The sequence below is a fragment of the Corythoichthys intestinalis genome, chromosome 21, assembly GCF_030265065.1.
Source record: "Corythoichthys intestinalis isolate RoL2023-P3 chromosome 21, ASM3026506v1, whole genome shotgun sequence".
NCBI lineage: Eukaryota > Metazoa > Chordata > Actinopteri > Syngnathiformes > Syngnathidae > Corythoichthys > Corythoichthys intestinalis.
The window spans coordinates 17,645,821-17,669,496 of record NC_080415.1 but is presented as its reverse complement, the minus strand read 5'-3'; the positions used below and the strand labels follow the sequence as shown (position 1 = coordinate 17,669,496).

General features: G+C 39.9%; 1 protein-coding gene across 3 annotated transcripts in view; it reads right to left on the bottom strand.

Moving 5' to 3' along the window:
- The window catches only part of raraa (retinoic acid receptor, alpha a), a 373,148-nt gene that overhangs the window by 69,472 nt on the left and 280,000 nt on the right, over nt 1-23,676 (bottom strand). Inside the window, exon 1 of one of the 3 annotated variants that reach the window (XM_057827098.1) lies at nt 16,810-17,493. The exons of the other annotated variants lie outside the window; for them this stretch is intronic. Within the exon in view, the coding sequence (XP_057683081.1) occupies nt 16,810-16,987 (178 nt within the window). The 5' untranslated portion in view covers nt 16,988-17,493. Of the gene's footprint in view, nt 1-16,809; nt 17,494-23,676 lie in introns of those variants that run through there. 3 annotated transcript variants of the gene reach the window in all.

Below are 23,676 nucleotides of genomic sequence, written 5' to 3'. Positions count from 1 at the left end.
CCGCTCAAACAGATTAAAATGACAGCACAGTGTCATGTCCACTTGTTACTTGTGTTTTGGGGTGTTTTGTTGCCCTCTGCTGGTGCTTGGGTGTGACTGATTTTATGGGTTTCAGCACCATGAGCATTGTGTAATTATTGACATCAACAGTGGCGAGTTTATTTTTTGATTGAAAATTTTACAAATTTCATTAAAACGAAAACATTGAGGGGTTTTAATATAAAATTTCTATAACTTTTACTAACATTTATCTTTTAAGAACTACAAGTCTTTCTATCCATGGATCGCTTTAACAGAATGTTAATAATGTTATTGCCATCTTGTTGATTTATTGTTATAATAAACAAATACAGTACTTATGTACAGTATGTTGAATGTATATATCTGTCTTGTGTCTTATCTTTCCATTCCAACAATAATTTACAGAAAAATATGGCATATTTTAGAGATGGTTTGAATTGCGATTAATTACGATTAATTAATTTTTAAGCTGTGATTAACTCGATTTAAAATTTTATTCGTTTGACAGCCCTATTTTTTGGGTATCGGGTATAGGCACATTCTCAAAATCAGGTGACTCGGACTCGGTGCAAAAATATGTGATCGGGACATCCCTAAATCTTACCCATGACTTTAATAGCATAATCTCTCTTAGATAGTTTCACACAATTCAGGGCAATACTGTACTTTCAAGCACAATCAAAGCTACAAATGACCTAAATACAAATTCATTTAGAGATGAGCCAAGTTTTACAGGGGAGTTGTTTGGTTAAGTAATGTTATTAAAAGAAATACGGAACAATGCCTTGATCTTCTTATTGCTAGTAGGCGTTGCCCTATTACTAAATGACATTTCTCGGCTTTTATGGAACTATTATGAAATATTTCCCTACTATATCATGGTCCTTCTGCCACTAAGCCTTGCATGCTATATCACAGAAACCGAAATGTGAAAACGTTTTTTTAATTGTGGGTTTTTTTGGGCATAGAGTACATTTTGGTCCACAGTCGCTAATGCAGTTTACAGAACCGTAAAAACCAAACTCCACAAGCACACCTACGCAAGAGTAATAGAAAAAGGCTAAATGTCTCATAAATGTGCCCTTGGCGGAGGTCTACGTTCAACACTCGAGCCTTTCATTGCGTGCGTGTATGAACACAAAGCACAGCATTACACATTCAACCACGCGTAGAGGATCTATGACAACAAAAAGAGGGGGCACAAAGTAACCAAATAAATAATTCAGACAAATACTTAAGTGTCGTGTTTCCTATCAACCGTTTATCTTTTTGGCTAAACATGAATAGCTTTGCTTGTTGGATAAAAGAGTTCACTTATCAGCAAGTGGTTCTATTCCTAAATGCTATCTCCCTTCTTTGGTGTCCTGTCTTAACCTACATGTGTTTGGAATAGTTGAGCTTCAGGCCATCTCTGGGTTGACACAATACTTCTATCACAAACAACAAGCGGCCTGTAACCCGATCGTGTCTGCCTCCTCCGCCGTGACAGACCTTCCAATTCATCACTAAGCGGCTATGCACTCTTCCTTTCCATCTCCTCATTTTGGCAGTCCATTTCATCTGGGTCCCAGGTGGGCCTTTAAGAGTCAAATGTCGGGAGGCCGAGTTCCAGACGTACATGTAATGAATATGAAATGATTGAAAGGGGGCTCTGGGAGCAGCGCGACATTCGGTGGGACAAATCTACTCCGACGCTCAAGTGGGACTAGATTGAGTCAAGCTGGGCTGGTCTGGGTCAGGCTGACGTGACGGAGCCAAATAGATGAAGATACGCAATACTATGTATACCCAAAGTTGTATTATAAATCAAGACATCAAGGAAGACCTTTGTCTTCCTTCAGGAAGGCACTTAGACCAGATATTACGATAGCCTAAATCAGGACGGTAATGAGATTATCTGGCAGAGTGCAGTTATCTTGTCTATCTTAGAGGGAGGAATGCTAGCTAATCAAAACCACTATTGTCGCAATGGGGGCGGCATGCTGGTTTGTTGCACAAATAAAGATTAAGGTTTGAGTAATCTCGTATGCACTCATGTTTCTTACAAAAGACACGAGGCACGGGCTGAGGTGTTCGTCTCTTTTGCCCGCTGACTGACAGAGACGGCAGTAACACGGTGCTATTTTCTGCCCAGACAGCAAAAGAACTGCCAGGGCTTTCGTATTTTTAGCAAGCTAAGCTCTAGCCTATTTTCTTGGCTTCCCCGCGCTCTAAACAGGATGGCATTCCTTCGTGGCATTTGCGTAGGTATCCCCCCGAGGAGGGGACGGCTTGACGTGTAGGCCATTACGTAACTTCGACCAGTTACGAACACTGGACGTTTCAATCAAAATGGAAGGATACTGCATTTTGTGAATTTTCTTTTTTAAAGGGAACCTCGGACTTAAAGACTTGTAGGCTCTAATCAGCCACAATTTTCTCTTTTACTAAAATATGCCAATAGAAACATAAAATATTGCCATTGATTTAAAAATCTATAATATTTATTACATGTTTTGACCTACGGAGGACGCCATATTTTATACATGCAATGGACACTTGGGGTGATGACGTAGTTTGTCACTGTCACTCGAAAAACACTATCGGTGTTCTGCAATGCCTTCTACGCGATGAGGCGTCCAACACATGCGCACATCGGGTAAAAGCGGCGAGTACTTACTATTTGTGTTTTTATTGAGTCTTTTATTACCTTTTCATTGGCAAAAAATGTATTTCCCTCTCATACTTCTAAACATTGTTTTCTTGTTGTAGCTTTAAAGCAGATTGTTGATCTGTTGACCACATTAGTCACGTAGCGCAGGGGTCCGCAACCTTTTTTGCACCACGGACCAGTGTGATTTGGGTCTTTTTTTTCACGGACCGGTGTTTTGACAAATTTTGCAACCCATCAGAAACTGCAACTATGCGGTTCTGCGCATGCGCGTAACATTAAAAATGGCTGCGAATGCAGTGATTCCAAAGTAAACAATACAGACCTTCTTTAAAGAAAGGAATATTAACTTATGTTTGATCGTGGCTGGAAATGTAGAAAAGTCTCTGACCCATCCTGCCATGTTAGCAGCACACCGCTAACGCCTTCACCATGTCGTTAAGCATTAATTAAGAAGCCCGCTTCACAAAGATGCGATGTTGGAAAGTGTAGCAAGGTTTTCAGTGTTCTCGTAGCGCTGTCAGTATATTCCGGAATTACTTTAATTGTCTCAAATGTACGTTTGAGGTCGCCGTCATTTGCGATCTCTACAAGCTGATCCTCCTGTTGCACAGACATGCTCGAATCACTCGGTTTATTAACAAACGGGTCACGAATCCACTTTTTCGCAGTTTGTGGGTCTTCGAGGTTGTAGGCTTATCTTCTGGCTCATCAGGTCATTTTTGCCGTAAAAAAATCACTCCAAAGACGTCTGTTTTCCAGACATTTTCGCTCGTGTGGGGGAACAAATGTGCTGCGCCCGCGACCTAGTCATACGTTATTATGAAGGACAAGCGCACAGAGATATACAGTGGGGAGAACAAGTATTTGATACATTGTCAATGGGTTTTCCCATTGTCAGTGTATCAAATACTTGTTCTCCCCACTGTATTATATGTAGAAAACAAGATGTACTGCTTGCAATCCAAATAATGGGCTTCAATGACGACATTCTAATCTATACTGTAGTATTATATCTAGTGTACACAGGGATATTGATCTGTTAAGCAGGGGCACAGGGCAAAGTTAATTCGGCCAGAATGCTGTCGTTAATAAAATATTATTTATTATTATGTGCTGCCCGGTAGCAAATGCGCCACGGACCGGTACCAGTCCGTGGCCCAGTGGATGTGGACCCCTGACGTAGTGTATTAAAACGATTCTTAGAATGTTCTGTCTGTATGCATCTTAAGAAAACAAGCTGAAAGCACACGGTCGTACTTTGGGTGTCAAATTCGCCTCTTGTAGGACGTTTCACTGGTGTACCACATTTTGGCAGAACACTTTTTTTTTTTTTTTGCTACTCTCGTCTCGTTTCAACCTGTCTTTCCTGTTCATTTTGCTTTTGCTGCTCGTTTTGTGAAATATCAAAAGTGCTGTCATGCTTATTAATGTTCCTCTCGGGTTCAAATTGAAAGGGCTGAACAGATGACATTTTTATGTCGCTAGAGTCATACTCTGGAAGCCCAGGAGTGTAACCCAATGACGTCATTCCTTGCGACGTTAACAACAATGGCGGCCTACTAGTTAAACTAATTTTACAAATTGTATAAAAGCAAAAACATCAAGAGGGGTTTTAATATCAAATTATGTTAACTTATAATAATGTTTATCTTTTAAGAACTACAAGTCTTTCTATCCGTAGTTCCCTTTAAATGAGTATAATTACATCAAGGATGTCAAACTCATCTTTGTTACACTCCACATCATAGTTATGGTTTCCTTCCCAAGGCCATTATGTCTGCCAAATAGGGACCTAACTTTGAAAGCTGTGCAAATCCTGATTTATTTTTTTAAATTTAAAATATTGTTTTTCGTTTTTCGGGGAGTACATTTTCTTTTAATTTTTTATTTTCAATTTTAAAACAGGGAAACGTGTAAATTTTTTGGGGGAAAAATAATATTGCGTTTTAGATTTATTAATTTTTGGTCAATTAAAAACACTAAGAAGGGAAAACAGTAAATAGTCTACTTATCTATTTTAATGTATAATTAATTATTTTAAATTTGAAAAATAGGAGGGAAAACAGCTAATATTCTCCAAATTTTCTAAAAATTATAATAGCGAGAATCATGAAGTGAGTGTGAATTATTTACTTTTGCAGGCCACAAAAAATGATTTGGCGGGGCGGATCTGGCTTCCGGGCCTTAATTTGAAACCTGTGCTCCACATGTTGGAGCTGGTGTGCCAATAGAAAAGTTCTCATGAAGCAACTTTTTCTATCTTAATTTTTGTAGAGTTATTTTATTGAAACTAGTTAAAAGCTTTTTTTTTTTTTTTTTTTTTTGGGGCACCAAATTCCAAGTTACTTGATTTTCCGAATCTGCTGATTGCCTTGGTTTGGGATTTTATTTAATTTTTTTACTTCTTCTCCTGTATTAAAAAAAAATCACATCCTTGCAATAATGCTTGCCTAAGAGATGCTTCCTTTTCTAATTTAGAAGATTTTCCGATGAATTCCCTCCTCCCAACCACTACATTATTAAATACAGTAATATTAAAAAAGAAACAGAGAGCAGGTGCGCATTTCAGGATTAATAGCAACATTGACTGCCTACCTTAGGGCAGCCATGTTGCAAATTTTACCCGTGTAGGGGAGGAAGAAGATAAAGTGAGCAGGAGAAAGGAGACACTTTGGGAATGAAAATGCCTTGCAGATGAATTTTGCGGTGATGAATGTACCAGCTTCAATAGCCAGATGAATTTATACGTGTTCCATTATGAGGAGGTGGCTATGAAACATGAAGATGGGGGGTTGGAGAGATGGGATGGAAAGAGCCCTCCCTGGGTTTGCTGGGGAGCTAGCCATGCACGGCGCGTTGCGAACAAGCCATCTGTAGAGATAAGTAAAGAAGTGATTACAACAGGGCCAGCTCCATTTCTGACAGTTGACGCTTGGCTGCACCCACGCCGCGAATTGATTTAAATGAAGAAGCTATGAATATTTTAAAGGGCACAACCCGCCCCCCCTTGAAGCTCAGCTGCCCACCCGCCCCTGAGTGTGTGCACAACATGGATGAACACAAGGGGAAAAGTTATTTTTGAAAGTGAGATTACGGGTGGCATTTTCACTAGTTCCTTGATGAATCAGTGGCATTGCTTTGAGTTCTTGCTGTCTGCATTGCCGCGGTCCTCCATGTGGGCTTTGCAGTGTACACATAAAGTCTTGTTTGGGGATTTTGTATCAAATTAAACTGGTAGCAAAGCACAGTCCCCAACTGATGCTGCCTAAATCTGTCTACAAACACGATGGGCCTGTGGTGGACCCACGTGTATTCGTCTGCACAAACAATAACAATATGGAAGAGAATAGACAGAATTCACAATGTGCAAGAACACCAAACTAGGGCTTTCACTATTAAAATTTCGATCATATTATCATTTATTCCATTGAATAATTGTGAAGGCATGTGGGGAAAATACTGTATATATTTATGTTCCAAACAAATTATTCAGTGATTAAATTATACCAATATACAGTGATCCCTCATTTTTGCGGTTAATGGGGACCACAACCCGCTGCGATAAGTGAAAAACCGCAAAGTAGTGCCCCCACCCAAGACAAAAAAAAAACGCAAAGTAGAGCTCCCACCCAAGAAAAATAAAATTGTGTGTTCAATGTATTTATTCAGATTTAGCATTGGAAAGAGATGCATATGAGACATGTTTTTTCACCTTTTTCCCCAAAGTATATGGAGAAAAACACAGATAAGGCTGACCCCACTTTAAAATAAACTGCTGTATTTTAAGCCAAAAGAACTGTTGTGTTCAATAGAACAATATGTCTATATGCTGCCATAGTTCCATGGCGCATTAACCCGACCCAACTATTTTGAATGTATCCGTTTTACCCTGGAGACCCCCTTTACAGACTTACAACTCAGCCATAAAAAGAAGGTAAGTAATTATATTTATTATTCGAAATGTCTATTATTTTTAGCTTTGAATCATTAATTGATGTCTGATATTTCGTTTTTAAAAAATTATTCACTTGCATAATTTAAACTTTTAAACAAGTTACGTCACAATGAAGAAAATAGTGTCTGGAAATTGGTCACGGATATCTACCTCATAACTATCGCTTAATTGTATATATATATATATATATATATATATATATATATATATATATATATATATATATATATTTTGTTACTGTCGCATTTTCCCCGTTATTTTAGACGATAAATAATCGATCCAAACAAAGAAAATTTGAGATTAAAAAAGGTTTAAAAGGGTAAATATTTGAAAAAGAAAAACTCGACTACTCCTTGATGTCTGCGATTTCTGCATTGCAACCCTTGCTATATTACCGTGTTTCACCCATAAAATCCCCAAAAAGTCCATCTGTGGCCATTCACAGCTGTGTTTTGAGACCCAGTGAGACATGCTACACAGAGTTTTTGAATCGAAACAAGGTAAATACGCGATGATATCTCGTTAAAATCATGGTGTCTTTAATTTTGCTCTCTCTTGCTCTCACCTCGACTTAGCGTTTAGTGGTTTAAAAATGTATTTTTAAATTTTTTTTAAATGACCTCCTTTTCAAAATGTTTCCTCCCCCAGAAAATTGAGATTTTAAACTTTCCAATGATGTATCACACATGCATATAGGACATTTTTTAAAATTTCGCCGAATTGGGGGTCTAAGAGCGGAACTTCAAGTCACCTGATTGTTTTCCGCCATATAAGAGTGAGACTACACGATCAGCTCGGGACAGCTCATCAGTATTTTAATTTTTTTTTTAATTGAAAAAAAAATCCGCAACGGACTGAGAGCGGAAAGTTTGAACCGCAAATTAGCGAGGGATCACTGTAATATATTTATTCTTGCTGTTATGGTGTATGTCGCCACGATTAATATTGTAAATCTCAAGTACACTAATTAAAGTACGAATGGATATAACGAAATGTAAATCATGCTCTAAATAATGCACATTCTTACCAACAAAGTGCCTTTAATGAGTTCTATACAGTTCCGAGTATCAACGTTAGCAGTGAACAGTTTATAATTATCCTCATTTATTTATTAGGCGAGCGATAGGAGGGAATGATTCATAATCACTGCGTGGTACAGTAAATTATAGATCACAAATATGGTATGTTCCTGTCGCGCAAGCTTTTTAATGAAGGATGCGTCTCATTAAAACAGTGCAGCGAGCGTCTTGAAGATTGGATGACAAGGTGTTGTTTTGGAAACGAGTGATGGCAGGTTGTGAATCGTAACCCCACGGCCATTGCGGAAAGAAAGAACAGTTGAACTCCCTTCAACCTTTCGCTATCACAAACATACCTTGATGACAAAAACGGATTATTGATGTTCACCTGCAGGCCAAAGCAAGTGTGTTTCTGTGGACATAACTTGAACTCGCTCTCTCTTTCTGACAAGGGTTTTTGGCATTCCAAGCATCTAAATCACTGTCCCCAATGGCGGAAAAGGGGCGCAAGCATGTGGCACAATAAGGGGCCTGTCTGTCACTTCCCTCCCCTCAAAGAATGGAGGACCTTGTCTCAATGCCATTTCGATATTGTGACACCTAATATCAACATCTGGGGACTTATACAGGCCACTCTCTAAAAACATGGATGGAAATTCAAATCTTTGAAGGCTGAAGAACTAATAACGTATTTTGCAATATTCATTTTGGGGGATTTTACAACTTTATGTCGACATAGACACAGATTGCAATTTTACCGATGTAGAAAGCTGCTTTGCCAAGAAACCCTTAAGTGGATTAATGAAGAAAAGCGAGTGTAGTACATACTAAATGACCTCTTAGTCCGGATGTTTGGGACAGCAAAATTCCCATTAACGTCAAGAGCTGAGAGTTTATTCGCAGTTTTTGCAATAATCGGAATAATATGGAAAAACAGAGGGGGAGGATGTTATGTTCACAGTTTGTTTGCATGGCTTACACTAATCTGTCGGCCGTGTCTAAACACAACGCCCACGCTTTTCCTTGCATCCGTTTGACAACCACAACACAGGGGACTTGTGAGAAATATCCTTTTTCTGATGAAAAAAATAATTCTGACTGACCTTCCTTTGGAAAAAATAAACACTTTTTCCATTTTTTAATTACAAGTTATTGCTTCCTGCAAGGCCAAAAGACTTACACCCTTAAATAGCACATGAGTCAGATTAGGCCGCCATTCATTTGCCCCCCCTTCAGGCCACGTTCATACCCGCTAGCCCACTTGGCACCCCTAACTTCGGGAGACAACCTAGCTAAATTATGCCTTGCTCCATACACTCTCTATGAATAATCCTTGGTGAGTGCTTTGTTTTCATGCAGTGGACTGCCTGAGAAGATAAAAAAAAAAAAAGACAAAGCACAAGAAGTCTATGGGCTGGTGAGCATTTTGAGCCCACCATGCAATCACTCTTTTTACTTCATAACCCCCCGTTTGCGAGTGTGACAGTCATGTGAACAAGGCCACGCACATTCTTTCATGCATGAGTCCGTAATTGCTGGGAGGTTTTGACGGGCATTTAATCTGCAAGACCGGAGCCTTTCATTACTCATATCCAGCATTTCATTTCATTCATTTCAATTCATATCAGTAACACACACTAGTCACTTACTCTGTTTCAGAGACAAGTTGACAATTGACTATAATATCAAGATAGGCTTTTATCCAAATGCTGGTCATCACAAATGGTGGAAATGAGATGTGTCAATTGTGATTTAAGTACTAGCTCTGTATCTTATGTTTTCATGAGGCCAGTAATGTCACTCAGTGAACACTGTTTGAAGAGTAAGCATGTAATGTACCGCATATAGTCAGTGATTTTTTGCTTTTTAAGTTGTCCCTTTATAAGGTGACGTTTGACTTCTCTGGTCACATGTTGTGCCTCAAATTTGACACAGAAGGCGCACCGTACTGTTAACTTATTAGCTGCCATTGACGATGATAAACATCCAATTTATTTGAACTGGGATGGCTGGCAGTGATTATGCTCTATAGCCGTTTTCACAAACATATCCTGGTAAATTCTAGGGATGGGAATTTCTGGCATGAAACCGATTCGATATGTATCTAGATGCACAGATTACGATTTGATTAAAAAACGATACGTTTTTAAGGCCGAGCGATTCGATACAATTCGATACAGTTTAAGAACGATACGGTTCGATACAGAGTGAAAACGACACGATAGTAAACATTTGTTGGGTGTGTTCGTACAGTATTTTAAACATATAAAAAAGACCACATTTCTAATAGCAAAATTAAAGAACAAAATTTCATACCAATGTTGTGTTTTATTTTTTTATGAAAAAAAAATAATAATAAGGCTTAATATATGACCGTCATTTTGTTGGATGGGATTGATAATAAAATAAAACTCCAGTGACAGACAACAAAAAAGTGCAGTAAATCAATTAGTGTATTTCCTGGTGTTTCAAACACAAGAGGTAAGCATTTTAAGTGCAAACTTTCAACGTAAACATCTTACAAACAAAAAATATTAATTATATGCTGCAGCTCTAGAAAAAAAGAATTAAACCTGCAATGTTATCATAAATGAATTATAAATTATGCTTTACCACTGGTATAATTGGGGGAATAAAAACATGGGATTTTAGACAAACAGGTCAATAATCATTACTTTAACCTTATACACAGCAGTCTTTCACTTATGCCTGTGCTTCCACATTTTTTTTATTCCTCATCACTGTCCATATCTTTTTTGAAGGGCAGATTTTCTCTTGAGGAAGATCAACTAATCCACATGTTAATGTTTAAGTAGACTGCGTTTCGTGGAAAAAAATCTCCAGAGGGTCGTGCTGCCCTTTCCACCATTGTAGTGGGCTATTTTTCAGGGTTAAAAACTCACAATCTCTGTACCTGTCCATACTTCACACTAGCTCTGTCTCATGCGAACAGATTTGGCTGTCTTCCTCACTTCAAAGTCCGACTTTGGTATTTCCTGGGTGAGTTGAAAATCAATCGCTGCACGTCGCTGGCGTTGGTGCTCAAACTGTCCATTGTTTTAGCAAGTTGCTTCGTTGCCACTACTAGTTTCGTTATCGTTTTGGGCTGTGAAGAAAACGCTACAGAGCGTGCGTTACAGTGGTTTTGTTAGCTCTCGCGTTGTGACACGCCCGTGACGATCGGGTAATGACGCCGACTAGTAGCGGTTCTGCCGAAATGCATGGGAAGTAGAGGCAACCATACCGTGAGTTGTGCTTGTCTATATTATATCATGCGTGCGGTCTCAATCTAAGTGCGCTGTGTGGTGAATGACACAAGCGCAGCAAGTGAAGTAAAGGCTAAATTATCGTCCCATTAAGCAATGCATTGAACTAGGCATGAGAAGCCGATTCTTGTGCACGCGATAGCCGAATTATATCTCTACTATCGGTTCGTTGAATATTTAATGGCAAATTACTGTCGAATGGTAACTTTACTATCGATACAGCTGTATCTCTCACCTGTAAAACCGGATATCCGGTCGTATCGGTTTATCGTTCTCAAGCTTAGTAAATTCCCGTGTAAAATGATGCGGGATTTACTCGCGTCATTGCTTTCACGCATGTAGTGATATCCCTAGAATGACGCGGGTTGGACTCTTTCACACACTTGTCCTGTGTTGCCCACTGGCGCTCTCTGTGCGTGGAGGACTGCTGGCGCAATTTTATAAACCGGACATTACGTCATTTTTGGTCAGTATCGGCTGTCATAATGTTGGTCAAATCGTGTTTTCTTCCAGAGGGAGCGTTCCAGACGTCGTAACTGCAGCCAATTCAAGCTCATCAAGACTGTTTTTAAGCCCAGGCGATTCAAGAGAAGGGTGCGGAGATATTAACTTGCTGGGCGCCATTCGAAACCTCTGCAGACCTTGTTTTGAAATCCCCTACGTTGTGCTGGTATTTGACTGTATTTGTTTTGTTGTCTTATCGGCTCTCTACCGACCACTTAGGTTAGTATCATTAATCCCCGTTGACCTACTGTCATGGACCCATTGTGTTATTCCCCCTTTTCCGCGATCGCGTGTATTTTGTTTGTATTTAATAAACCTTTGAATGCATGCGTCCGTTGTTTTCTGCTTTGAGGTACAACCTTGTTTCCGCAGTTGCGGACCCTAACATCGGAAACAAACCACACATTTCCAAAGATGGACGATGGACTATCTTCCTCGACTCTACGATCCAGTAGCAATTTAATTTTGTTATGTTTTCAGTTTAATCTAGCTATTTCCAGCTTGCTATGTTGATAATTGCAAAGTTTGTTTACCGCTTTTTATCTTACGGAAGTGGAAGTGACGATCGGCCCGCCATGGTATATACGCCATCAGTCATCGTGCTGTGACACGGGAATTTAACATTTGCTTTCACATAAGCCTCGTCCCTGGACTTTCACGGGAATTATACGAAAAGTCATTTAAATCCTGCGATTCTCACGGTATTTCGGTGTGTGTGTGTGAGAAAGGGGCTTAAGTAAGCTGTAATATCGTAGTACCTCGACATACGATCGCATCGACATACGATCCTTTTGACATCCAAAGTAAAATTCAACTCTTCATTTGCCTCGACATATGACGACATGCCCATCGATTTATGATTTCATTGTTTTCCTGCAGACGGACGCCCGGTGGATTTTCTTGTAAGCGAAATCAACACAGGTCCCAAGAAGGTTAGTGCAGGTCTCGAAAAAAGGAAAAAGGTGACCCTAACCATTGAAATTAAGAAGGAAATTATCGGATATAAGAAATATGACTCTCTCTCTCGACATACAACCATTTCGACTTACAAACCAGGTCGTGGAACGTATGTCGCGGTACCACTGTATTATGATGCTGTCATCAATATGATACAATACATGATTATGATACAATATTGATTCGTTATACAGCAATACCATATCTGACGATATTACCCGTTTGCCAAATTGATTTAATTTATTGAGTACAATATTATGAGCACGTTAAATACCGTAATTTTCGCACTATAAGGCGCACCTGACTATCAGCCGACACCCACCAAATTTGACACGAAAACGACATTGGTTCATAGAAAAGCCGATTGGACAATAAGTCGCAGTTGTCCTCACTGTATTCTTGGATATTTAAACCAAAAGATATTAACCGGTAACATGTTATTTGACAGCGACATCATACAACTGTCATAAGACAAAATTAACCACCATGAAGATTTGCAGCCAATTGCTTCAAAAAGCTTCATTTGGTCATCACTGCTCCCTTGGAGGAGACAGTCAACCTCTACTGCCACCTGCTGTCAACACTGTTGTTGTTCAACATGCCTCCTAGCATCCATTGCAGGGCTACTGATGTAAATAACAATCAAAATTCATGTTCTGTGCTAATTATTTCTTCAGTTACTGTTCCAGTCGTTTCATTAATTGCTAGCTAAGGTATTTGGTAATACTTTATTTGACAGTGGCGCTATAAGACTGGCATAAGACCATTATAATTATGGCATGACACTGCTATGAGCATTAATGAATGCTTATGACAGATGTCATTTTGTGTCATCCGGCAAATTATGTCACTTTTGAATGGATGTAAAAGATCCGAGCTGGATATAAATGAGACTGTCTTATGAGACCGCTGTCAAATAACGTGTTACCTATTAACCCAAATAAATCAATAAATAAGCCGCGCTGGACTACAAGCTGCGGGATTCAAAATAAAGGAAAAAAGTAGCGGCTTATAGTCCGAAAATTACGTTAATTTGTTCCATTTTACCTGAGGTAACAAAAGAACTACAAAACCAATTTGGAGATTTTTAACAATAATTACAAGGGGTGCGAACCTCTGGGCATCCTCACCCCCGATAAGATTTGCGATACAAGGCTCACGATAACAATTATCTCACAATATCAATACATGGATCAGGAAATCAACTACTATATTCTATGATACAACTATCAAGGTGAAAAAGAAGCAATTTCTAAATGAAAAAAAAAAAAAAATGTTGCTCAGTCGCTGACAATCTCTCAATGACCATGAGAATACTTTGGTGCAACATTTCTCTTAATAAATACTATTTCATTGCAATATTCTAGTGAACAAATGAGCGTCTTTCTTAACTCATGCCACTGACAACGATAGACGTCCATATGAATTAAACTGGGAGGACTGGCTTTTTTTTTTTTTAATTTTCATGTTTGTGTCCCATTGACAGCACCAGACGAATGAACATTCATACATTCGCCCCTCCCAATAAAAATGAATTGAACATCTAGTACCGTCAATGGTAGCCAATGAGTTAATATAGACATTATTCTAGTGAAAAAGTTTGGTGATCCCACTATTAAACGTTGGCATCAATTCAAAACGATATCTCGATTCTTGACAGGAGCATATCGATTACCTATTGGGATACAAAGTATTGCGATATATCATCATATCGATATATTGTACACCCCTAATAATTATTATACCCACCAAAAAAGAAAAAGGAAAAACATGTTCTGAACATAACATTACCAAGAGAAAGTGGTATTTTAAGATTATGCTTTAAAAAGATAAATAAATAAAAAGGAAGGGAGGGAGGGAGGAAACAATGCCATGATGTTTTGAGAAATGTCTTGTTCTTTTGAACTGAGCTGCATAGAATTCCTGCTTAAGATGTGGAGGCTAAGACAGAAACATGCTGTGTTATGCTTTCTGGGCGCTCTGATCTAATAAGTCCCACAGCCACGAGATGACAACATTGCACGTTGCAGTTCTTTCTCTACTACACCCACCAGCAGCGGTCCTCAGTCGGCCACTAAATTTTTTATTACATTGGACCTGTGAGGCAAAATTGAGGCTATAATGCCCACACTGACCCACCTACCCACCAACATGCAGCCAATCCACAAAACAATGTGGAGTGGAGGTAGGGATCAGAGGTCTTTTCCTGAGCCAAACCCCCCACAACATCTCCCACAAGCTCACATGGTTCGAATCAATGCTGCCACTAAAGCTGTTTAGTGGGCCAATTCAATAATTACTATCAAGCTTACTGTTGTACTTCGAGAGGGGAATTTGACTCCTATTTAGATATCATGCAGCAAGATGGTGGCAAACAGTGACCGAGAGGGGTTTTATTGCTCCCGCCACACATCAGAAAACCCCCTTTTAAGAAAAATTCCCTTTGTCATGTGCGTCTAAAGTCTTCGAGTCGAGGAGGAAATTGGCCCTTAAGAGCCTGTGGAGATTCCTGCCTTTTTACACTCCTTCAGCTGTGAAAGACAACAGAGCCATCTCTGGCTTAAAGGCCTGCCTGCACGGCCGAGGCTTTGCAGGACTGCCAAAAAGACTTTGTTGTCGCAATAAAACTCTATTGCAGCTGCACATACGGTGTCATTTCACTAAGAAACCTGCCATGCAATGTTGCTAGGCCCCAATAAAACTGCTACACTAAGCACACACAACGCAAAGTATTCCCCTAAACTTACAGAGATTGTGTTTTAAAGGTTAATATCTTTTTTGCGGGGGTGTTTTGAGGACACATGGGACTACTCAGGAAGTGAGTGTGACTTGTGGCAGAGAGTTGTAGGAACGGTTGGCGTGCATTGCAGGACGCTGTTTGTATTGTCATTGGCTGCTATTGAAGGCGCTAGAGGTCCAATCCATTTTTGACTAGGAGGGGCGGATGGATGAATGTTCATTCAATCAGTCAAGTCAAAATGGCTCTGTAACATGAGCAAACTTTCTTTAATTAACTTTAGAGTTGGGAATAATTATGACCTGATGCTCTGTTTTCAATTCAGACGTGTGTGTTCATGCATAACACTTTGATACACATTGACCAAATATATTAGAAATAGTAGAAGAAGAAGCCGTAGCGACTTTGTGTTAACAAAACATGGCTCTGTTCATTTCTGATTTAAAAGCTGTTTACATATTTTTCCAATTTTTCTTCTGTCAAGTATTTTAACAGTTTATTGTCTCTCTTTCAATATCCCCAGCAAGGTGTTTGTGTCGGATACAGTCTTTCATTCTACTAGCCGAGACTAACAAACGCGTATACTAGGGCTGAACGATATTGGAAAAAACTTAAACTGCGACTTTTTGGCGATACATTGCGATATACTATATGTTACAGTATTAAAACTACAAGTCAACAGATGACTTGAATAGCTCTGTTTGGGAAGACTGGTTGACTCACCATGTTTTTGTATTGTATTCAGTATTTTATTAGATTGTTTTTCCTGAGTTTCCCCCCTTGTTTTTCCTTTTTAATCCATGTTTTCGTATTTTTTTTCTTTATTTTATATTCCTTGAATTTTCATTTTCATTACAGAAATGTTATCCTACTTTCTGTAATATTTCATTGTTGCATAATAGATTTAAGTTGCTTCACTTTACTTAAATTGTATTTGTTATTCATTTATTTAAGAGCTGAAAGTGCAAAAAAGTGCAAAATCGCAATATATGATTGTATTCCTATAATACCGTTTAATCCAGGCTAAGGGGGTTTATCTGTGAATGATGAAGATTGCTGTATATAAAAGGGATTCAGGAAGTCATGTCTCGGCACACTTGCTGCTTTTATGAAGCAATCCAAAAGTTTATGTGTTCAAAAAAAATATATATATATAACTGCACATCCTGCGATAGGACTATTGCGCATGCGCACATCGTGACGGCGATATTCAAACGATATATTGTGCAGGCCTAGCGTATACTGACGTCACAGACGTGTGCGGTGAAGGTGGTTTGTTGCCAAATTTTGGAATAAGTGTTTTAATGCGCGCCGATAGGATTATAAATTCTCGTTCGTGGTAAAATCTTGATCGGAATGAAGAATATTCCGAATGGGGTGTGTACATAAAGCATTTTTATTCCGATCAGGCTTTTAATCTGAATAAATGTGTTCATGTAAAAGTAGCCATTGGCAAGCAATGAGTTAAGTGTTTAAAACCAACTAAAGGCAACATTACATCCAACACACCCAACGTGGGTGCACATGAGAGCCTAGGAAAGTGGGTCAAGTATATATAATGCAGATATGAAGTTGTGGTTAAAGGGTGTAAAAATAGAAGAAAAAAAAGGGGGGTCTAGATTAAATTCCATCACGTGAAAGGGTAATCCACACAATCAGTGGAAGTGGGATTGGGAAGGGGGTAGAGGGGTACATACAGTGATTGGAGCCGTTCCAGTGCTGGTTTCTGACGGACGAGCTATAAGGATGAGGGGCCCCAGGCACCAGTCCTTTCTCCGGGAGCAGACACCCTCTGCTCTGGTTGTAGTAATCCATCATCAAAAAAGGGTTCGGGCTGGGGTTCAGTCCCACTACGTCCACACTTTCGTACATCATACGAGCCAAAAGAGGGAGTCGTTATCCCACACACGAAAAAATACCAAAAAAAGAAATCAAACTAGTACGGGCACCAGCCGAGGTAGGAACAGGGGGCACCAAACAGGATCAGAGCAAAAGTGATAGATCCATTTCAACACTTGCCATGACGCTGTTTTCACGCGATGAAAAGCTAGTGGAGGATATTTACATTCTGCATGCTGCAGCGGGGACGCGCAAAAAATGCGCCGATTAAAATCCCAAAGAGGAAATAGTCGCGGGAATCCGTCCGACTGCAGCTTTTTTTAACAGTCCACGTCTGACCCCAAAGCAGGCGAGCCTCGTCCGGCGCTTGTCAAACGAGCCCGCAATTGAGCAGCCGATCCGCACCGGCGTCCGTCCGCGGAATCCTCAGCCAATGCGCCTCGTTTGCGTCCGTGCGCGTAGAACGATCGAGCCCACACGGAGGGAGCGTGTCGCCGCTATCATGTTCTGCAGCAATGTGACAAGGCGCAGCAGCTGAGGGCTGAGGCTCCGCCCCCACAATGCCCCCTCTTCCCCCCTCCCTCTGCTTTCATTCGTTGCGCCTCCTACGTTTAACCCATTCAGCACGTCACCGCGCTTCTCCACAGACTACCCCGACAGAGGCACCATCACCAAAGCAAAGCGGCCTCTTTTGGGGTCGACTTGAAGTTCCAAAAACACGTGCTGTGATACTTTTCAACATATTTCCCATCCTAGTCCCCTCCTTCCATTTGATTTGACCCGGCCCCTCCCCAACCATCCTCTCATCACTCCCAACCCTCACATTTTTTCCCCGTCTCCCTCATTTGCCTAATGCTATGCAGCTGAACTTTTCCTGAACCCCGGCAAGTAGGCAGCCTCACCTCTTGGTGACCCACTGGATGACTTGGATTCGCCGCTCCGGTTCGCGCTCATCTCACATTATTCAAGGTTTCCCACCTTGAACACTCAATGCAACACCATTACACTTCTTTTTTCCTCGAGTGCCTCACTAACGGGGGCCCGGGCCTGCGTTTGGCATCCAGAGTCAAGGTGACCGACGCTTAGGGTTTTTTCTCACAGTTATTACAATCCTGGTCAAATCCAGCTGTTTTCTGTTCGTCCGCAAACTTGCGTCAAGTCTCGGATCCCTTGTGTCGCTCCCCCATCGACATTGCGGCGCTCCGTACAGCATTGTTGCTTCTTGTTATGTAAACGCACAGCTTTGGCGACTATGAAACATGTGCCAAAGCGATTAAAGTGCAACACACAAAGACTCATTTTCTTTGTTCAGATTTGGAAAAGCATTTTTTCCCATAGGAAATAATGGAACACAGAAATGATCTCAGGGTTTAACGGTCACCATTATACAACGTTTCTAGGCAACGTTCAAAGTGTCAGACACATGTAAAACCAAGGCCTGCTGGCTTCACGCTGTCCTAAAACATGTTTCTTTAATTTTGTCCGATTCTACAAGCCCGCCACGTTCGGATATGTTCGCCTATAGGGCAAGGGGTCGGGAACCTTTTGACCTGAGAGAGCCATGAACACCACATATTTTCAAATGTAATTCCGTGAGAGCCATACAATATGTTTAAAACTAAAAATACAAGTAATGTGTGCATTTTAGGCCTGAACGATATTGGAAAAAACTATTGTTGCCATTTTTGGGGGGGTTTGCTATATATTGCGATATTTAAAAAAAAATGTATATATGTATTTTTTAAAGAAATTTACACTAGATGACTTGAATAGCTGTTTGGAAAGACTTTGGATGACTCACCATCACCACAGTGTACAGTGATCCCTCGTTTTTTGCGGTTAATGGGGACCAGAACCCACCGCGATAAGTGAAAAACCGCGAAGTAGCGCACCCCCCATTTTTTTTTTCTTCTTTTTTTTTTTGTGTGTGTGTGAATTTTTTGTGCTCAATGTATTTATTCAGATTTAGCATTGGAAAGAGATACATATAAGACATGTTTTTATCTCACTTTACCCCCCAAAGTGATTTAAAAAATTTATATAAATAAATGGTTTTTAAGCACTTCAAATGTCATAATTATGATCAGTTTTAAACATAACTGTCCAACCAAATCATTTTTGAACATAATCATTAATAATAATAATAATAATCATAATAATCAACCATAATCATTTTTATTAAATTCTTCTGCTTATTTACCTTAGCTGTGAGCGTTGGAGTGACATGTAGAAGTTTCAAGTCCTCATGATCACTTCTGGCATTTATGTGTATCCAACGTCCTCACACACACACACATTCATTCCAGCGTGGCTTCCTTGCAGAAACTGTGTAACAAGTTAATTGATGATTGACAGATTGCTGCCCGGATTCTTTGGCCAGATCAAAGCCATCGTTAACTTTAATAAGCAAGTGCCACAGTGACTGAGAGGAACAAAGGGCTGGGAGAGGGAGGGTGTGAGGCTGTGCGCAGAGCAGAAAGCTAGGCGTATGTGGATTAAAAAAAAAAACAAAAAAACTATCGCACGTGCTTGCGATAGGACTATCGCGCACATCGCAATGGCGATGTTTAAACGATATATCGTTCAGGCTTAGTGCATTTTGTGTAATTTCAACACTTTTAAAGTACAATAAGTGTCTGAATTCTTTTTAATAACATAGTTATGCTGTTGCTAATCAGTGATGAATATTTCTTACCATTAAAGTGCGTATGACACCAAAAACCATGTTTATTTCATATCTCACGCGGTGTTTTATGCTCCTGAATGAGATGGACAACCTGGATGTGTGGATGTGTGTGGAAGCGATAGTTTTATACATTCAATTTTTGAATCCCGCGCCATGAAAATGAGTGACTTCCGGCTTCAGTCTCGGGTTTAGGACAAACGCGAATGTGACATCACCCGGGTCAGCATCTCACAATACAGCATTGCTTTATAGCACAGGTGTCAAACCGATTCCAGAAAGAGCCGAGTGGGTGCAGGTTTGCTTTCCAGCCAATGAAGAGGACACCTTTTCACCAATTAGATCTTTTACATATGGAATCAGTTAAACTTTGTCAGGTGCTGCTTGTTTCAGCAGGAAGTTCATTGGTTAAACTCTCTGCACGTTATCGGTTGGAACAAAATCCAGCACCCACTAGGCCCTTTCTGGAATCGGTTTGACACCTGTGCTTTATAGCATGCAAATGGACTGCGGATTCAGCTGATTTTGCAGATTACCGTATTGGCCCGAATATAAGACCGTGTTTTTTGCGTTGAAATAAGACAGAAAAAGAGGGGGGTCGTCTTATATTCGCTGTCTAGACATTAGACTCATTCACGACGCTAGATGGTGCCAGATATCATTGAAGCGATGTTCTGTCATGACAGATCTCAGCTACTCTCCCCAATCACGACGCTAGATGGTGCCAGATATCATTGAAGCGATGTTCTGTCATGACAGATCTCAGCTTCTCTCAAATTTAACCAGTTTGCAATTTTTTATTGCAGTGTTTTTCCCTGTTCAGATTTGTTTCAAGACTACAGTTACAGTTAGACTTCACTTTGATGGTTAATGCAGTTATTGCAATTTTGTTGTTTTATCACAATAGATTGGTTTATTTACATTTCAAAAACCAGAAGCCATTCATTTACGAATGTGATTGCACTTTAGTTTACATATTTAAATGTTCAGATATTGAGATTTGAATGAGGCAAAATAACATGCTTTTTCTCTCAAATATATTGTTATAATCATTTGTTTCAGATGTATTGTAATTATTTTCTTTATAAAAATTAATTTGGTGTTCAAAAAGTTTCAAACTTGAGTCTTGAAAAAGAGGGGGTCGTCTTATAATCAGGGCCGTCTTATATGCCTATAACATTCCATCTCTATAAAGCTGGATTTTCCCCAATGATGGAGACTTCAACACAATTACAAATATAACTACAAGGTTTTAGAATCTAGATGTTCCAGTGTAATGGCAATAGAAGCCACTGTGTCACAAACATACCCAAGGTGGAGATTTTCCCAATTACCAGTCCTGTGTGCGTTTAACGATAATAACATTGATTCCAGTGATCCAGAGAATAGCTGCTGGCCTAGATTGTTCAAGCATGCTGTGGTATTTACACCAATGCACTGCGTTAACCAGTGCTGTTTTCCTCAACGATGACAATAACGAAAATATTTCTTCAACAAACACTTTTTCATGATGATGATGAAACAATAACGAGGTAAAAAGGTTTGCTGGGAGACTGAAACATAACTAAGCGAATGCCAGTTTTCGTCTGACGAGAACGAGGCGAAAATGATCATTAGTTTCTGTCACATGTTCACAATGTGTGACATTTTATGTGTAGTTAGCCTGCATCATAGCTGTGTGTGGTTGTGTCACTCGTGACGTGCTGCACCCCCTTCCCTTTTCCGACTTACCAGTGTGTCCATGCAGGCTTGCACACACGGTAAGATTTGTTTTTTTTGGCCAGAGAGAATATGCAATGTTACTTTAGCCTTTCAAGGTCTGTGCTAAATGATCATCTCACACTAAATGTAACTCATAGCTTTAGCATAGCATTCGCGTTAGGCTAATGTTAACGACGAGTGTCCTCTTAAACTGTCGGAATTTTTTTTTTTTACATACAGTTCATGGTGTCCAAGTGGGTATAATGAATACTATACTGTTAATAATAAATAATACTGTTTTCCTGCTGAGTCTATTTAATTACCAAGTTGCTGTTGTCCTTGTAGACCTTGTAGATATGTGCTCGTCAGTCTATGTTCACTCGAAATTGTAGGAAACCTTTAATTGTTTTTGGACTAAAACTTTGAATTTGAATTTTAGGGACGAAAATATTTTGAGTAACTGTCGACTAAAACTAGACGAAATTAGTCCTAAGTTTTTGGCAACAAAAACTAGACGAAGACAAACACATTTTGAGATAGCTAAAATATGACCAGTGTTGGGAATAACGCCGTTAAAAATAACATCGTTTTTATTTTTTAGGGTAACGGGGTAATCTAACTAATTATTTTTTTTCCGCCGTTACAACGCCGTTACCGTTACTGACTGTCAAAAGCGGTGCGTTACTTACTTTGAATAAATTGAAGAAACTACCAACCGTAGCGAGTCTGCTCTGTTTATTTGTCATTCAAGACTTTGGGTGCGTTCAGGTTCATGGCAATGAAAATAGTAAACAAAGATAGCCTATCTTTGGAAGAACGATGGAGTTGCCGTTTGATACGGTCATAATGTGCAGGTCCTGCACCCATCCGCAGCAAAACTGTTCGTAGCTTTGTAGCGATTTGTAATTTCAGAATCGCTGATGAGTTTAGTGACATACACTAAACAATAAATACAGCAGAATGTCCATTTTGCGTAATTGTGGAAGCCCGTCGACATCTTTACTCCATTTGTCTTCGGCTTGCTCGTAAGAGTCAACATTGTTCACATCCTTAAGTTTGATCACATATCTCTTCTTCCCCTTAGTAACGAGTTTGTCTCTTTATCGAACTGGCAAGTTAAAGTCAAATCTCACGTGATCCCCCATTCTGTGACGTAACCGCTCGAGCCTAGTAGTGCACGTACTTCAGAGCTGGTGTTTTCACACACAAACCGGAACAGCGCGTGCGGCAAACACACACACGCAAAACAGATGCAGAGGGATATGATGGCATAGCATTCAGAGGAAAATTTGTCATTTACGAGGTGGAGATATAAACACTATTTCAAGTTGGTCGAAATTAAAGGAAAGAACGTGCATGTAAAGTGTAATTTATGTCCCGGGGCAAAGCTTTTGTCGACATCTGTGGTAAGCAATTCAAATCTGTTTTTTTTTTTGTTGCACTTCAAGTGTAGGATAAATCTGTTGCTGGTGAGGTGCAATAAATATTACAAGGTTCTATAACACAACTACCTGTCTGTTCTTCTCTATACAACTGACTCGAATACTGCTCAGAAAATTTCAAATTCTTTCACATACAACAACTTCTTTTTAAAGTAACGGAAATAGTTACTTTCCCTGGTAACTAGTTACTTTTACTATAGAGCAATTCAGTTACTAACTCAGTTACTTTTTGGAAGAAGTAGTGAGTAACTATAACTAATTTATTTTTTAAAGTAACGTGCCCAACACTGAATATGACTAATAAGTATTATCATCTAAAAGAGTAAGACTAACACAAAAATTAAAAGGGCTGCTAAAAACAACACTGGCATTAACTTTACATCCACATGCTATATTCCATTATGTTGTGCTTTACAGACATTAAAGCAAGGCCTGGGATTTTTCTTAAAATGGAGTTTCACCATCAGGCTGGTAGGTACCTATCCCATTACTCCAACAATGTCTCTCCCCCGCTACTCCCCCCCCACCTGAACCACAGCTGGCTCTCACCAACAGCATTTCAGAGTAGGATTATCTGCACTGAAGGGTTAGTATGTGTGTGTGTGTGGTTGTGAGGGGGGTATATTCTGCTACGCCCCCACTCACTGACACTTTATTCAATGCAGATCTGGGTTGTGTTTACTCATTCTGATAAGAGCACAGTGTGCAGGCCTGCCCGCCCCCCATCACCTGCACTGATAGCACAGTCATGCATTCCTTGACAGCATTAACAGTTCGGGGATGGCTGTCAGAAGATGCTAATTTTCCAGGCTCGGGGGGAGAGTGTTCATTCGACCCACTGTGATAAACCGGAACAAGCTGGGAGAAAACAGACTGTGGAGCATCACGCCCATGGCAAA